Genomic DNA, 18,297 nt, shown 5'->3' on the forward strand with positions numbered 1-18,297 from the left:
AATTGCTGTGGGTCTGGATTCACATGTAGGCCAGACCAGGTAAGGATGGCAGATTTCCTTTCCTGAAGGACATTAGTGAACCAGATGGATTTTTATGAAAATTGGCAACCGTTTCGTGGTCATCATTAGACTTTTATTTCCATAATTTTTTTTATTGAATTCAATAAAAAACCCAGGTCCCCACCCATCCAGTGATAATACCACTATACCACTGCCTCTCCTGTTGTGTGGCACTGTATCAAAGGCCTTTGAAAGCCCACGTACATCACATCAACAGCATTACCCTCATCGACCCTCTCTGTTACCTCTTCAAAAAAACTCCAGCAAGTTAGTTAAACACGATTTGCCCTTTAGAAATTCATGCTGGCTCTTCCTAATCAGCCCACATTTTTCCATGTGACTATTAATTCTATCCCGAATAATAGTTTCAAGGAGCTGCCCCACCACTGAAGTTAAATTGACTGGCCTGTTATTGCTGGGTTTATCCTCACAACCTTTTTTGAACAAGGGCATAACGTTTGCAATTCCTCGTGTCACTCTTAATGTTTTTACATTCTTTTGCAGAAAAACATGCCCAAATTCAACAAAATCCCATTCTACCTGCAGCCTCATTCTTCTTCGGGAGCAAAGACACTTAAGAAGTAAGTAGGTGTAATTAAAGAGCTCCTCAGAACGATATTCATTTCCACTAAGCTGATAATCTGTCCTGTTTTAAAGCTGAGAACAATTGTCTCTTTTTCTTCATTTTTGGATCTTTTCTTCTTTGGACCTCAATTAGATCAGAGGGAATGTGCAAATGAAAGTTTAAGACTGTTGAGTTTGTACATCGAACGTAGTGCTTAAATTATCAAAGGGGTGAATTTTGTAAAGTGATACTGTACTGATTGAAAATGGTGTTGTGTAAAGACTTGCTGAACTTGATCCGACTTCATTTAGCCTCTCAGTGTTTAATGTGACTATTATAAGTGGTTGGGGAAAACTGTTTACAAAAGATTAACTGTCGGCATTAGCTGCAAGTTTTTCCTTTTAAAGTGTTCAATGTGCTTTGTGTTCTTCTGGTACTAATCTGTGCTAATATCAAAAGACAGTTCAGGTAAAAATAAACCCGACAACCAGTGTCATGAAGCCATGGAGAATCCTTGCTTAGAAAGGACTGCCTGGAGGGAGGAATAGGCCATCAGACTTACTCCATTCTGAATGTGTGTGGATGATCATTCTCAAATGGGTACTATTTGCTATCACCAATGCCCATTGCTCTCCCATTCTAAGGGGCACTAACATTCTTCCTTGAGCTCTTTGGTTATGAAACTTATCTCACAAAAAGTCACTGCCCAATGGCTGTGCTTGAAATACAAGAGGCAAAAAAAGTATATTAATTCTGTTATATACCTGTGTACAATTTTAACGGCCAGCGAATATTTTAACTCCAATATATTTGCAAATGTTCAAGTTAAACTCAAACTGCTAATTCTGATTCCAGCGACCCAATGCAAGTCAATGCACTCTGTGCTGTAACATTTCTTGTGTAAATTTAATACTGATCCCAAGAACAAAATGTGCTCAATAATTGGGTTCTTTGTACTGAGCTCCCAAAATAGAGACAGTGCTTTGCCAAGTTTCACCTAGCAGGAGCAGCAGCAGTTTAAAAAATACAATCACGTTTATGTCTGTTTTTTTATTTGAATTCCTGACCCAAGGCTGTGGTGTGAGATTTGCAAACTGATCAGTTTAATCTGAAAGCTTCTAACAATCCTGATTTGATGCAGAAACATTTGAGCAACTTGAATCTATGTTGTGCACAGCAGCGTGGGATCTCAGCTTTATTTTGTTCCCTTTATGCGAGCCACACTGCAAGGCCTCACTTGTCTGCTGTGCACTGTAAAGGGGAATCACTGTGGAAAGTGAATATTTGTTTTCCATTTCTGTAAATAAATATTATTCCGTATCTCATTTGATATAAGAAATCTATGTGATTGTTAAGCGCCTAAAAACTGGAGTGGCAGCTGATCCCTCAGCACCTGGGAGTAAAAAAGTGCGTTAAAGTTTTGAGTGGAGGTGTATTGAGGCGGGGGCCTAAGATATTAAATGTTCTTTCTTCTGGCTGTGGCTCAGTTGAAAGCAATATAGCTTCTGAGTGAGAAGATCATGGGTTCAAGTCCCGCTCCAGAGAATTGAGTACAAAAATCTAAGCTGTCAGTCCACTGCAATACTGAGGGAGTACTGCACTGTCAGAGGCGCCATCTTTCAGGTGCAATATTAAACAAGGTCCCATCTGCTCCATCAGGTGGGTGTAAAAGATCCCATGACATTATTTAAATCTGTGCCCCCTCATTCTTGATCCTTTTACAAGTGGGAACAGCTTCTCCCTATCTACTCTGTCCAGCCCCTTCATGATTTTGAAAACTTCTATCAAGTCTCCTCTCAGCCTTTTCTTCTCCAAGGAGAACAGTCCCAACTTCTCCAATCTATCCTCATAACTGAAGTTTCTCATCCCTAGGACCAATCTTGTAAACCTCTTCTGCACTCTCCAGTGTGTTCACATCTTTCATACAATATGGTTCTCCGAACTATTCACAATACTCCAGCTGAGGTCTAACGAGGGTTTTATATAAATTCAGCATAACCTCCCTGCTCTTGTACTCTATGCCCCTATTAATAAAGCCCAGTATACTATATGCTGTATTAACTGCGCTCTCCACCCATTCTGCCACCATCTATGCACACATACACATGTCTTTCTGCTTCTCCACCCCCTTCAAAATTCCACCTGTTATTTTATATTGTCTGTCCGTGTTATTCCTATCAAAATGCATCACCTCACACTTTTCCACAACGACCTTCATCTGCCACCTATCTGCCCACTCCACCAACTTGACCATGTTCTCTTGAAGTTTCACACCATCCTCCCCGCAGTTCACAACACTCCCAAGTTTCATATCATCCGCAAACTTTGAAATTGTCCCTTGCGCATCAAGACCTAGATGATTAATATATATCAGGAAAAGCAAAGGTCCCAATATCGACCCCTGGGGAACTCCACTACAAACCTCCCTCCAGCCCAAAATATCCATTGACCATTACTCTCTGCTTCCTGTTTTTCAGTCAATTTTGTATCCATGTTGCTTCTGTCCATTTTATTTCATGAGCAATAACTTTTCTCACAAATCGGTTCTGTGGCACTGTGTCTTTTGAAAGTCCGTGTACATCAACAGCATTACCCTCATCGACCTTTTCTGTCACCTGTTCAAAAAACTCCAGCAAGTTAGTTAAACATGACTTCTCCTTTAGAAATCCATGCTGGCTGTTCCTTATCAACCCATTTTTTTCCATGTGACTACTAATTCTATCCTGAATAATTGTTTCTAGAATCTTGCCCATCACTGAAGTTAAACTGACTGGTCTGTAATTGCTGGGCTTTTCCTTACAACCGTTTTTGAACAAGAGCATAATGTTTGCAATTCTCCAGTCCTCTGAGTCTAGGGAAGATCGAAGTGCCCCTGCAATTTCTACTGTCGCTTCCTTCAATATCCTTGGATGCATCTCACCTGGTCCCAGTGCCTTTAAGTACTGACAATCTATTCAACACTTCCTCCTTATCGATTTTGAACCTTTCTAGTGACAGAAATGATGGGCCAAAAGCCTCCTTCTGTGCTGTTAAAATTCTGTGATTCTGTGAAGTGCTTTGGAAGGTCCTGAAGCTACGGCAAGTGCTATATAAATGTAAATCATTTTTTTTAAGCTGACTAGTCTGCTGTGAATTTCACGTTGTGCTGCTTTTTTGATTTCTAGCACCCAAGACCTTTTTGTGACTGAATTTGATTTAATACGTTAAGCTCTGCCTCCCAACAGCATTCAGAGAATCATATTGCAATCATGCTTACCAACTCTCCAACTCTTAACCCTTCTCCAGAGATCGTTTGTCGGCTAGTGACATGCTGCAGGTTCGAAAGGTGATGGAACATGTTTACGAGAAGATCATCAACCTGGACAATGAATCACAAACAACCAGCTCCTCAAACAATGAGAAACCCGGGGAGCAGGACAAAGAAGAAGACATTGCTGTGCTGGCAGAGGAGAAGATTGAATTGCTTTGTCAAGATCAGGTTAGCTTGATCCCTAATCTCTTCTCAATTAGTTAGTCTCATTCAAGCCAATAGTTATGGTGCTATAAGGTATCGGCATTGGCTCAGCAGTAGCATTCTTGTCTCTGAGTCAGGAGATGGTGCGTTGGAGAACCACTCCAGATACTAGAACACAAGATGTAGGCTGACACTACGCTGCAGTACTGAGGGAGTGCTGCACTACTGGAGGTGCTAGCTTTAATCAGAGAGATTTTAATCAAGGTCTGTCCGCTTGCCTCCCCCCCACCAACCTCCAAAAACCCCTTGGTTGGATGTAAAAGGTACCATGGCACATTCAAGGAAGAGCAGTGGAATTCCAGTGACCTGGCCAGAATTAACCTCTGAACCAACAGCTCCACCAGAGTGAGCGCTACATTGTCAGAGATGCGGCCCTGTGGTTGTGGAGTCCCATCTGCCTGCTTTTGTGGATCAGATGGAAGTTAAAGATACGTGGGACCAATTCTTAGGGCAATATTAGCCACTTCTTTCTCTCACCAAAGAAGACACAGTAATTAATCAACCTGTTAATGGGATGTTGGCTCAGTATATTAGCTGCTTACATAAGTCTTTCCATGCTGAGAGTAATTTATTGTGTGAAGTGCTTTGGGAAGTTTCTTTGGCGAAGATGCTACCTAAAAGCCATACTGTTCTTTCCTTGTAAGAGGATGCAAGCATACAGTGAATGCCTGAAGATCCCAATTGATTCCATGTTAATCATCCCACCCTGTTTTGTATTTGAGGTTTATTTGGTGATTCTCATTACATGGTAACATCTTCAAATATTTTGATTCTAAACACCTTCCAAACTTAAATCCATAGGTGCTTGATCCAAACATGGACCTGCGGACGGTGAAGCATTTCATCTGGAAGAGTGGAGGGGACCTGACGCTTCACTATCGGCAGAAGTCGACGTGATGTTTAATCAGGAATGGCAGAGGGCTTGACTCCTAGAAGCCAATACTCTTATTTTGAACTTTCTTGTCTGCGCCTAATCTCATTACCTGTACTGGGTTAAAAGAGCAGAATAACAGTGCCCCCCCCCACCCCCACCCAGCTCACTGACCGATTTAATCCAGTACGGAGAAAAACGTCAAATCATATGGAAAATTCAACTGCTATACAACATAGGAAGATTGCAGATTGTAAATTGAATTTAATCCCAGTGCACTGTCTTAATTTGAAGGGGAAGGGCGCAGATTATTGTAGATTTATAGTGTGGCAGGGAATACACTGCCCAGTGTACAAAGCATAGATAAATGAACCAGATAATAGACATAACCGCTTCATCAGTAGGTGTCCTTTATTTGTTTCTAACTCATTGTCTACACAGAAACATTTCCTGCATGGACACCACACCAGCTACTGCTGTCACCTTACTATGTGTGATGTTATCCATCACTGCAAATTCTTGTTTCCATACATTCCGCAGTTTTCTTTACAGATGTCATATAAATGCCACCAATCTTGTTGGTTCATTTGGGAAATGGAGCGGGCAAATAGAATGATAAGGGAATGTGCAAAGAGCAGATTCATCACTAGTGTTGAGCTCAAACAGTGTCCCCAGGTACCAGTTAAATGTGCTTAATATTTGGGAATTGTGCCCCAGATTGACTGTTCTTGCTGCTTGAGCTTGTCTTTTATTCTGTTAAATTCAGTTAGCGGTGCTGCATCTGTCAAAAGTTAATCTTTTGATGTGTCAGAGGGGGACCTTGTAGAGAGAGAGTTCAGTTGGAAAGAGATAGTAGGACACAAGGGCACAAGTTCAGGGTTAACAGGGCAGGTTCGCGACAGATGCCAGAATATATTTCTTTACGTTAGGATGGGTTGAAGCCAAACTAATGGTGGCCTGGTATGATTGATATTCTAAAAGGAAGAAATCTAATGGGCTGTAAGTCACTTTCATCCAAACCCTATCTTGTGAGAAGTTTGTTGTAAATAAGATTTTTTTTTATTCACCTACTAAGAACAGAAAAGATTTTTAAAACTTTTTTTTAAGAAAAAGCTTTGAGACTTTGTAGTTGATTGCAAAGCTAATTCCTTTTGGATGCTTCAAATCCAGAGATGAAATATTAAGGCTCAAATAAAGTAATATTTAAATCAGTGTGGTACCTTCAATGTAATACACTAGATACGCAAAACAGACAGAATACCCTTGTTAGCGATGTCTTGTCTCAGAACTTTGGTGCATATTTTATATTGTAAATTATAGCTGTTGGGTTTCCAGACCTTTCCAATTTGAGAAATCAAGTTGCAGGTCTTTTAAAATAATGTTAAATAAGTTCATTCTGCAGAGGCAAGTTATTGCCATTTTTAAGCAATGATCCATTTTATGCCAGTTTGATTTTGCTGTTGTCTTCCTCTACCCATTGATATATGCACACACCAACTCATTTCTATATTGAAACTAGAAGTCGCCTCACAAAGAAAAGAATTGAAAGGAAGTAAAATCATCATGAATGTCACAGTGACATTCATACAAAAGGGCAGGGTAAGAATTCACCCTCCTGGCCTGAATTGATTCTCCCAAGTTGCATAGGAATAACTAAAAACTGCTATCACGTTAGCCTTGGAAAGGTACTTGCCTACTGTCCAGCACCATCCATCAGTATAAACTTAACGGATTTGCTATGATCACCCACTCAGAGGTCTTTTATTTTTGAGCTGGCTGTTTGAAGCGACAAGTCTTGAGTTGTCACTGGCTGCACGATAGCTGTCCAACCTTCAGCGCTGGCACTAGTTTAGGGTTGGTGTGAAAGTGGCTTTGGGAAAGTCTTGCACAGAATTGTTAAATCGAGGCTACTTGCCCTCTCAGCAGACATTAATGGTACATGGCACTATTTCAAACAACAACAGGGCAGGAATATGTAATCCCCAAACAACGTCATTAATACACACTTTATCCCATTACTGTTTGTGGGACCTTGCTGTATGCAAATTAGCTGCCACATTTATTACATGTGACTGTAATTCAAAAATACTACTTTAGCTGTAAAATGCTTTGCGAGACCCTGAGGTTGTGAAAGGTGCTAGATAAATTCAAACCTGTGTGTCTCAGTAGGAAGAGACATTTTTTTCCATACATTTTTGTTTTCTGGACCCCCAAGGTTGGTTCCTACTTATTGATGGATGGAATATTTGGAGATATTGTCCTTTTTATGATATCCATCATTGGAAGAACAGTGCATTGGATGTAAAAGTGTTGTTAGCTCCCATTTTCTGCCTGATTTGTCAGTGTAACTGCCAGTTATCTGTTCATCTACTAAGATCTTTTTCATCTGAATTTTTTTAAAATATCGAACACTGTTTACCATATACTCTGGAATTAATTAATTTAGGAATGAATAATTTCACGTCTCCAATTGTAATCTCCAGGCTTCCAGAGGTAGAGCTATGACTGTTCAGAGGAATGGTCCCATTAATGAAACCGTTCAGTCATGTGGCCAATTTTCTTTTTCACCTTTTCTGCCCAGTAAAATTTATTTTATGCCAAAATAGAGCTACTGCTTCTGCTCCATGCAACATGCTTAACAGTATTTTTTGGATTTGGTATTGCTAGCAAAGCCAGCAATTATTGCCCACCCCTAGTTTCTCTTGAGAAGATGGTGAGCCACTGCTGCCTTGAACTGTTGCAGTCCATGTGAAGAAGTTACTCCACAGAACTGTTAGTTAGGGAGCTCTAGGATTTTGATCCAGTGACAAAGAAGGAAGGGCGATATATGTCTCAAGAGGGACAGTGTGAGTTTGAGAGAGAACATAGGATTACATTGCAAAGGCTATATGCACAGGAAAAGGCCATTCAGCTCAACCAGGCCATACTGCTCCACTTGAGCCTCCTCCCATCTTTCCTTATCTAGCTCTATCCCTTTCTATTCCCTTCTCCCTCATATCCGTGTCTAGCTTTCCGTTAAATGCATCTATACTGTTCACTTCAACCTGGAGGAGACAGCTCCACAAATATCCCCATCTTCAATGATGGGGAGCTCAGCACATCAGTGCAAAAGATAAGGCTGAAGCATTTGCTACAATCTTCAGCCAGAAGTGCCAAGTGGATGATCTATCTCGGCCTCCTCCAGAGGTCCCCAGCATCACAGATGCTAGTCTTCAGCCAATTCAGTTCACTCCATGTGACATCAAGAAACAGCTGAAGGCACTGGATATTCCAAAGGCTATGGGCCCTGTCAATATTCCACCAATGGTACTGAAGACTTGTGCTCCAGAACTTGCAGCACCCCTAGCCAAGCTGTTCCAGTACATCTACAACACTGGCATCTACCTGGTTATGTGGAAAATTGCTCAGGTTTGTCCTGTACATAAAAAGGACAAATCCAACCCGGCCAATTACCGCCCCATCAGCCTACTCTCCATCATCAGTAAAGTTATGGAAGGAGTCATCAACAGTGCTATCAAGCAGCACTTGCTTAGCAATAACCTGCTCACTAACGCCTAGTTTGGGTTCCGCCAGGGCTACTTGGCTCCTGACCTCATTACAGCTCTGGTTCAAACATGGACAGAAGAGCTGAGCTCCCAAGGTGAGGTGAGTGACTGCCTTGACATCAAAGCAGCATTTTACTGAGTGTGGCATCAAGGAGCCCTGGTAATGGGAATTGGGGAAAACTCCACTGGTTAGAGCCATACCTAGTACAAAGGAAGATGGTTGTGGTTGTTGGAGGTCAGTCATCTCAGCTCTAGGACATCACTGCAGGAGTTCCTCAGGGTAGTGTCCTTGGCCCAACCATCTTCAGCTGCTTCACCAATGACCTTCTTTCCATCATAAGGTCAGAATTGAGGATGTTTGCTGATGATTGCACAATGTTCAGCACTATTTGCAACTCCTCAGATACTGAAGCAGTCCATGTCCAAATGCAGCGAGACCCGGACAATATCCAGGCTTGGGCTGACAAATGGCAAGTAACATTCATGCCACACAAGTTTATTCATTCGTTCATGGCCAGGCCAGCGTTTATTACCTATCCCTAATTGCCCTTGCTCAGAGGGCATTTAACAGCCAATCACATTGCTGTGGATCTGGAGTCACATGTGGGCCAGATCAGGTGAGGATGGCAGATTTCCTTCCCTAAAGGACATTCGTGAACCAGATGGGTTTTTATGACAGTTGGCAATGGTTTTGTGGTCATCATTAGACTTTTCATTCCAGATTTTTATTGAATTCAAATTTCACTATCAGCCATGGTGGGATTCAAAGCCAGTTCCCCAGAGCATTACCCTGGGTCTCTGGAATACTAGCAGTGACAATACCAATATGCCACTGACTCCCCAGGCAGGCAATAACCATCTCCAACAAGAGAGAATCTAACCATCGCCCTTTAATGTTCAATGGCATTACCATCACTGAATCCCCAACTATCAACATCCTGGGGGTTACCATTGACCAGAAACTGAACTGGACTAGCCATGTAAATACTGTGGCTGCAAGAGCAGGTCAGAGGTTAGGAATCGTGCGACAAGTAATTCACCTCCTGACTCCCCAAAGGCGGTCTACCACCTACAAGGCACAAGTCAGGAGTGTGACGGAATACTCCCCACTCGCCACAACATTCAAGAAGCTTGACACCACCCAGCACAAAGCCCATTTGATTGGCACCACATCCTCAAACATTCACTCACTTCACCACCGACGCACAGTAGCAGCAGTGTGTACCATCTACAAGATGGACTTCAGGAATTCACCAAGGATCCTTAGACAGCTCCTATCAAATCCACTATCACCTAGGAGGACTAGGGCAGCAGATAGATGGGAACAACTCCATCCGGAAGTTCCCCTCCAAGTCACTCACCATCCTGACTTGGAAATATATCACCGTTCCTTCACTGTCACTGGGTCAAAATCCTGGAAGTCCCTCCCTAACAGCACTGTGGGTGTACCTACACCACATGGACTGCAGCGGTTCAAGAAGGCGGCTTACCACCACCTTCGCAAGGGCAACTAGAGATGGGCAATAAATGCTGACCCAGCCAGCAAAGCCCACATCCCGTGAATGAATTAAAAAAAAACACTACACATGCTCACCACTCTTAAGGTAAAAAAGGGTTAATCTGAATTCCCTATTGGATTTCCTGGTGACTATCTTCTGTTGATGGCCTCTAGTTATGCTCCACCCCACAAGAGGAAACATTCCTTCTGTAACCACTCGATCAAAACCTTTCATAGTTTTAAACACCTCTAGGTCACCTTTTGCCTTTTTTACAAGAGTAAAGAGACCCAGCCTGTAAATCATTTCCTGATATGTTTGCCCACACATTTCTGACCATCGTGCATCTTCTCCAAGACCTCTATATCCTTTTTGTAATATGGCGACCAGAACTGCATTCAGTACTCAAAAGTGTTGTCTAATTGAGGTTTGATACAGTTTTATTATAATTTATCCCTCTAGAAATAAAACCTAGTACTTGAATTGCTTTTTTTTATGGCCTTGCTAACTTGTGGTGCAACTTTTAGTGATTGATGTAATTGTACTCCTAGATCCCAGGCTCAATACAGATTTAGCATTAATTCCCTACTTTTCAGTTCTACACTTGGGGGAGGTGATGTTCCGATGTACTTGCTGCCCTCCTCCTAGGTAGTGCATATCATGGGTTTGGAGGTGCTGTCAAAGGAGGATAGTTTAGATTTTCGCAGGAGAGGATACAGAAAGTTTGGATGAAAATTCAGATTTGGGAATTATTTGACATTATTTGATGATGTGCAACAGGTAATTCTAAAACCTCCACCTCCTGTGTTACCAGGGCAGGAAAGGACCCCTGAAAGTCCAGCAGAATCAATCCTCACCTGTCTTTTGTGTCAAAAGGTCTGCTACGTGTCCTGGGAATATCCCATTTGCAGCAAAGGAATGGCAGGCATCCTGAAGTGAAATGATTTTGGATTGCCTCAAACGCAGTTCCTGAGGGGTGTCAGTCCAAAACCCAGAACTGACATTCTCAGTCAGATAAGCCACCAGTACGGTAGGTTCGTGACATGTAATTTTTACCCTTCTGACAACTCTAATTTTTAGGTATTTTGAGAGCACTCGGTGGATTGGGGGGGGGGGGGGGGGGGGGGGGGGGGGGGGGGGGGGGGGGGGGTGAATCACTAAATATATTGTAATTCTTTTATCAGATTGTTAATTTTACATCTTTGTTAACCCATATATTTCATTTTATTAAGTTTAAGCAGAAGTGGGCTACAGGCAGTATTTTCAATCTGGGCCATCTGAAGAGGGCTGTGGCTATGCACTGTTTACCTTCAAACTGACCCAGTTTCACAGCAGGTAGGCCAGTGATGAGATATGTTAGGTTTCTTTTTGCGTTGATCACTGGGTTTGATTTTTGAGTGTGAGGGGAAGCACGGTTGCTTATGAACATTTGTTTTAATTAATACTTGTGGCAGGCCCAGTACAGTGTATTGTACGTTTGTGAGTGATGGGTGGAAACAGAGGGTTTGGCAAGTCTTGTTTTACTTTCCAGTTTCCAATAATTACTACCCCACCTACTGTTAGCCAAGAGCTGACGACAGTTTTGTTATTGACATTTCCAAGTAATTACCAAGAGATTAAAATGAAAAGCCCCTGAATGTCGGGGAGCCGAAATTTTGTTTTAAAACCAAGAAAGCAATTAAATCACTCCGCATCTGAAAAAGGAAAGATAGATTACGGTTCTATCAGAACTGGCCTGCACTGATCAGGATTCCCACCTAAAAACATGAACCTATTACTAGGGTTATTAGAGGTGAATGGAAATATGGAATTCATAACACAAACAGACCAGCCATGATCTGATTGAATGGTGGAGCAAGCTCAAGGGGCCAAACGGCCTACTTCTGCTCCTATTGCGTATGTATGTACTAAACCCCGCCCCCTAGTACTCCAGGTGCTGACTGTGAACTTCCTGCAATTTAATCAAAGTAAGAACTGAAGCTGTTAAATCACAGATGTATTAACAAAATCACAGATTGCACTAACAAAATGCTGGAAATACACAGTAAATCTCAGCATCTGATGGGTTTGCATAGAGACTCTGAATCGTTACCTGAAGCATTTACCTGGAATTGTTTTTTTTCCCCCTGCGGTGGATCTTCTATGTATTTCTAGAATTTTGATTTGATGTCTGATTTTCAGGGTTTTGTTTAATAAACCACCCCTTATCAACAGTCCTGTATTTCTCCCGTAAAACTAGTACTGCCTGAGGGTTTGAATAGACATTTATGGTTGTCATATTTATCATCACAGTATTCACACAGTATCTTTGTCAACCACTGTATATGTAGATCTTTATTAGTGAAACGCTAGTATAATTTGCTTTGCCTGCTTCCTGTATTTCACCCGTGCTGCAGTGTTACATTGTATGGTGAAAGCGCTTCTTTTTCAGCATTCTGCTGGATTTATCCTACGTGTGACACTCTGACCTACTCAAATCTCACCTTCCCACCAGCCTTGTGTTGCATCGCTAGCCAGTGATTGAAGCAGATTGATCCACAGCACATTTAACTGGCAACCTGTCAGAATAGTGCAACACCAAAAGAGTGACAAATGTGCAAAATTTACACATGTTAAATAAATAACTTTGTTTAAAATGTTTTAAGATTTCCAAATTTAAAGGATGCTTATGTACTTCTGTGCGTTTTTTTCTTCTTGTGGTGGGGGGGGTGGTGTGGGGGGGGGGAGGGGGTGGTAGGGAGGGAAGGAATGTGGTTCTCGAATTGGTGACGTTGAAACATGCTTTCTTTACGACAATGTAAACTTTACAGGAGAAATTGTATTACAGAAAAAGCAATCAAGAGTCCAGGATCTGGTTTCCCTTCAGGTGTGGTGAGGTAGGCTCACAAAGAAGAGCAGTCTGACCTGTCTAGCCACATTTTTGGTTGTTTATAGATTCAGAATCCAAATCAAGGGGAAGAGTTTTCACCTTACCACATTTTATCAGAAATCAATGCCAGTATGTTAATAAGGGGACTCGGCGATTCCCTGTATAAGATGGTTCAAATGACGTCAAATGTAGTTGCAACAATAAAAATCGAATTATTAGGTACCAGTCTTGTAAGGTGGCTCCATTATAAGTGTCGCACACTCACCGCTCCAGGGAGAATACAGATCCATTCAGGGTGCATAATTTGGACTGGCCCTCCAGCGCAATAGGAACGGAGTGTTGCGTTGTCAAGGTTCCTTTAAAAGTGATGTTGCGCCAAGACCTCAAAAGATTCTGCGACCATTCAGAGAAAAGCAGGACCCACCAGATCGGCTGGTCACTCTGCCGGTTGCTATTGACTGGAGTTTGGTCTTGAGATTTTTGCACAAGTCAATCAGGTGGGGAAAAAATAATCCTTGGGTATATGGTAGGTAAAGTCATTAGTTTTTACCTTTTGAAGCAGAGAGACAAAACTGCAGAATGCCATCCCCAAATCACCCCTTGTAATCATCTGCTGAAAACCCCTGGTACTAGGAGGATTTTGTTTTTCAGTTCTTAACCCACATCTCCCAGAATGTAGAATTTCATACATGGTTTATTATTATGGTTGGATTTTTTTTAAAGTTGTTCATGGGATGTGGGTGTCACTGGCTTGGCCAGCATTTATTGCCCATTCCCCTTGGTCAGAGAGCAGTTAAGAATCAACCACATTGCTGTGAGTCTGGAGTCACATGAAGGCCAGACCAGGTGGATTTCCTTCCCTAATGGATATTAGTGAACCAGATGGGTTTTAATGACAATCGGCAATGGTTTCACGGTCATCATTAGTCTTTTAATTCCAGATTTTTATTGGATTCAAATTCAACCATCTTCTATGGTGGGATTTAAACCCTGGTTCCCCGGAGTATTACCTGTAGGTTTGCAGATTCCAGTGGCAATACAACTACCCCACCGTCTCCCCATGAGGTTCCTGGCTTTAGCAGTACCTGCAAAGTATGAATCCATTGCCAGGGCTTAAAAATTGCAGCTATGAGGAGAGATTGGATAGGCTAGGATTGTTTTCCTTAGATCAGAGGAAACTAAGGGTTGATCTAATTGAGGTAATGAGGGGCCTAGATAGGGTAGACAGGAAAAAATTGTTTCCCCTTGCTGAGGGGTCAATTACCAGACAACATAGATTTGTGATTGGTGGAAGGATTAGAGGGGACATGAGGAAAAACATTTTCAGCCACAGGGTGGTGGGTATCTAGAACTCACTGCCTAAGTTGGTGGTTGAGGCTGAAATGCTCATTTGAAAGGAACCTGGATCTGTATCTGAAGTGCTGTAACCTGCAAGGTGACAGACCAGGTGCTGGAAAGTGGAATTAAAATGAGCAGCTGGTTTCTTTTTTCTCTCTTTGGCTAGCGCAGACATGATGGGCTGAATGGTCACTTTCTGCACCATAACTTTTCTATGCTTCTGTGGTTTGTCAGCATCTCACCACTACCTTCTCAGGGGCAGTTAGGAATGGGCAATAGACGCTGGCCTAGCCAGCGCCGCCCACATCCCATGAATGAATAATAAAAGCAAACAGTCTATATGAAGAGGTTGTATGGTAATTGGTGAACTATATGTCTTAGACTTTAAAGTAAAAAAGTGTTTTTCCAATTAATATAATCTTGTATGAATTATGCTCATACTATGAGTCACAATCCATAAGTAAGCCATTGGAAGATTTTTCTTGGGAGAGAAACTGAAAATTATAAACTGTCTGATATAGGAAAGCTGTGGCTCATTTTCCAATGATGAACCTGATAGACTGGACACTATTAAATTCACATTGACAAGGACACTGTGTTTTATACTCATCTGCAGTTGAACAAAGTTGATTGAAATAAAATTGAATGGCAGCAAAGGATGCAGGACATGCCTTGCACATCTAATTACTAAAGTAAATTATGTTAGAATATATTTGGCTTAATTTTATAAGAAAGAAGGCCACCTTGGTGGTTTTTACTTCAATGTTCTGGCTCCTGAAAAATTTAAACTCTTAAAAGCCGAATGATGTTAACCGTGTGAGTAGAAGAAGCGACCAGAATTGCCAACTAGGTAAAGGCCAATTAGCACCGATTGTGTAAGTTCTTCACACAGCAATCAACAGATGAACTGAATTTCCAGGTAATTGTAGGAGCCTGTAGAAAATCCATACCTGGAAGTGGAGGAAGGCAAGGAATCCAGAAACAGCTAGAAGAGATGGGGAAGAGCCTGATGGAGAATGCGAGGTGAGGGTTGGGTGGAAACCGGAAGCATAGTTAATTAAATACTGAATACCAGGGCAGGAAGGAGTCCTAGCAACACGGGAGTCAATGGGAATCAGGGGGAAAACTTTCTGCTGGTTGGAGCCATACCTAGCAGAAAGAAAGGTGGTTGTGGTTGTTGGAGATCAATCATCTCAGCTCCAGGACATCACTGCAGGAGTTCCTCAGCATAATGTCCTAAGCCCAACCATCTTCAGCTGCTTCATCAATGACCTTCCTTCCATCATAAGGTCAGAAGTGGGGATGTTCGCTGATGATTGCACAATGTTCAGCACCATTCACAATTCCTCAGATACTGAAGCAGTCCATGTCCAAATGCAACAAGACCTGGACAATATCCAGACTTGGGCTGACAAGTGGCAAATAACATTTGCACCACACAAATGCCAGGCACTGACCACCTCCAATGAGAGAGAACCTAACCATCGCCCCTTGACATTCAATTCATTACAATCACTGAATCCCCCACTATCAACATCCTGGGGGTTACCATTGACCAGAAACTGAACTGGACTAGCCATATAAATACAGTGGCCACAAGAACAGATCAGAGGCTAGGGATCCTGTGGCGAGTAACTCAGCTCTTGACTCCTCAAAGCCTGCCCACCATCTACAAAGGCATAAGTCAGGAGTGTGGATGGAATACAATTAAAAAAAATGTTGCCAAAACTCAGCAGGTCTGACAGGCCTGTGGAAAGAGAAACAGTTAACATTTTGAGTCCGTAATTTTTAAAAGGGGTGAGGATGGAGGAGAGAGTTCATGGTCTAAAGTTGTTGAACTCAGTGTTAAGTCTGGAAGGCTGTAAAGTGCCTAATCGTTGAGCTTCACTGGAACATTGCAGCAGGCCAAGGACGGACATGTGGGCATGAGAGCAGGGTGGTGTGTTGAAATGGCAAGCGACAGGAAGACCTGGGTCATGCTTGCAGACAGTCCGAAGGTGTTCCGCAAAGCGGTCACCCAGTCTGCGATGGGTCTCTCCAATGTAGAGGAGACCACATTGGGAGCAGCAAATGCAGTAGATCAAATTGAGGGAAGTGCAAGTGAAGCGCTACTTCACCGGAAAGGAGTGTTTGGGGCCTTGGATGGTGAGGAGGGAGGTGGTAAAGGGGCAGGTGTTGGACCTTCTGCGATTGCATGGGAAGGTGCCATGGGAAAAGGATGAGGTGTTGGGGATAATGAAAGACCAGGGTGTCCCAGAGGGAACAGTCCCTGCAGAATGCTGAAGCGGGGTGAGGGGAAGATGTGTGATGGAATACTCTCCACTTGCCTGGCTGAGTGCAGCTCCAACAGCATTCAAGAAGCTTGACACCATCCAGGACAAAGCAGTCTGCTTTATTGGCACCACACCCACAAACATTCACTCCCTCCACCACCAAAGCACAATGGCAGCAGTGTGTACCATCTACAAGATGCACTGCAGAAACTCACCAAGCTTCCTTGGACAGCACTTTCTAAGCCCACAACCACTAGGCAGCAGGTGCATAGGAACACCACCACCTACAAGTTGCCCTCCAAGTCACTCAACCATCCTGACTTGGAAATACATCACTGTCACTGGGTCAGAATCCTGGCACTCCCTCCCTGACTGCACTGTGGGTGTACCTACAGTACATAGTCTGCATAATTTTGGACTGCTAGCTGAGACAGGAAGAATTGGTTCAGCTATACTCTCCTCCACGCTGGAGAGTCGTTGGTGAACTTCATGACATCTACCGGGCCCCATCCTCAATCCGAGGGAACTTCAGACCGGCAGCATCCAACCTCATGAACTTTAATTTTTCTTTCTTTCTAAGAGAGTTTTTTATTCCATCCGCCCAACTCCACAGAGATTTCCCGTGTGCCCTTTGTCTGTGTGTGTGTATGCGCTGGGGAAGTTTAAAAGGGTTAGTCAGTTACCATTCTGGATTACAATCATGTGTCAACCAGTTCTTGAAACTTGTTTAAAAGAAGTTTTGTTTTATAATAAATTAATCATTCTGAGCTTTTTGAAAGAAGCCTGGTCTCTTTTCCTCTCCAAGTAGATGTACACAATCGGCCATTGCAGTGAGAAAATTAAACATTTAAATTAATGGTATGTCCTGCCGTGTAGTGGAGCGTTATAATTCACGCACTCCTCCCATCCCGGTCATAACAGATCGTTCTAGGGATGTGAGTGTCACTGGCAAAGCCAGCATTTAATGCCCTTGAGATTGTGGTGGTGAGCTGCCTGCAGGAAGAATTGAGCATGGGGAGGATCTGGGTCAGATTTGAATATTGTTCTTAAATCCAAGAAGAAGGTAAGCATAGGTAGTGCCCACAGGGTGACATTTTAGCAAGTCTGGTCTGACTAGTATATAATCTCATGACTTGTTTCTCTACTGTTCAGTCTATAAATCCAGTGGTCTTTTAATCGGCCCACCAGATTGTCTAGGAAGGAGCAAGGAACACAAAGCTAGCATGCTGGTATATCAAGCAATTAGTCAGGCAAATGGCATGTAGGCCTTTACCCCAAAGAGTTTGGAGCACAAGAGTAATGGAGTCTTGCTACAATTGTACAGGGCTTTAATGAGACCACATCAGAAATAGCGTGCGCAAATTTTGGCCTCCATATTTAAGGAAGGATGTACTCAGAATGGAGTTGGTACAGCGAGATTTCACTAGATAAGACAACCCCTTATCCCAGGAAACTATGTTGAGAGGCTGAATAAATTAGACCTATATTCTCAAGAGTTTAGAAGAATGAGAGATGATCTCATTGAAGCATACAAGATTCAGTAAAGGCTCAACTGGGTTGAGACTAAGAGGTGGTTCCCCCTGGCTGGGGAATCTAGAACACAGGCACAGTCTCAGGATTAGTGGCCGATCACTTAGGACTCAGACTAGGAGAAATTTTTTCCCTCAAAGGGTTGTGAATCTTTGAAATTCTCTATCCAGGAGAGTTGCGCATCCTCCATTGTTGAGTATATTTAAGGCTGAGGTAGACATTTTTGGTGTCTCAAG

General features: G+C 42.6%; 1 protein-coding gene across 1 annotated transcript in view; it reads left to right on the forward strand.

The window, feature by feature from the left end:
* The window catches only part of LOC121276407 (WD repeat-containing protein 48), a 124,300-nt gene extending 118,082 nt beyond the window's left edge, over positions 1 to 6,218 (forward strand). Inside the window, exons 17-19 of the mRNA XM_041184759.1 lie at positions 565 to 641; positions 3,911 to 4,103; positions 4,941 to 6,218. Of these exons, the coding sequence (XP_041040693.1) occupies positions 565 to 641; positions 3,911 to 4,103; positions 4,941 to 5,036 (366 nt within the window). The 3' untranslated portion in view covers positions 5,037 to 6,218. The remainder of the gene's footprint in view (positions 1 to 564; positions 642 to 3,910; positions 4,104 to 4,940) is intronic.
* Positions 6,219 to 18,297: the final 12,079 nt, after the last annotated feature.

Source organism: Carcharodon carcharias, chromosome 3 (assembly GCF_017639515.1).
Source record: "Carcharodon carcharias isolate sCarCar2 chromosome 3, sCarCar2.pri, whole genome shotgun sequence".
Lineage (NCBI taxonomy): Eukaryota > Metazoa > Chordata > Chondrichthyes > Lamniformes > Lamnidae > Carcharodon > Carcharodon carcharias.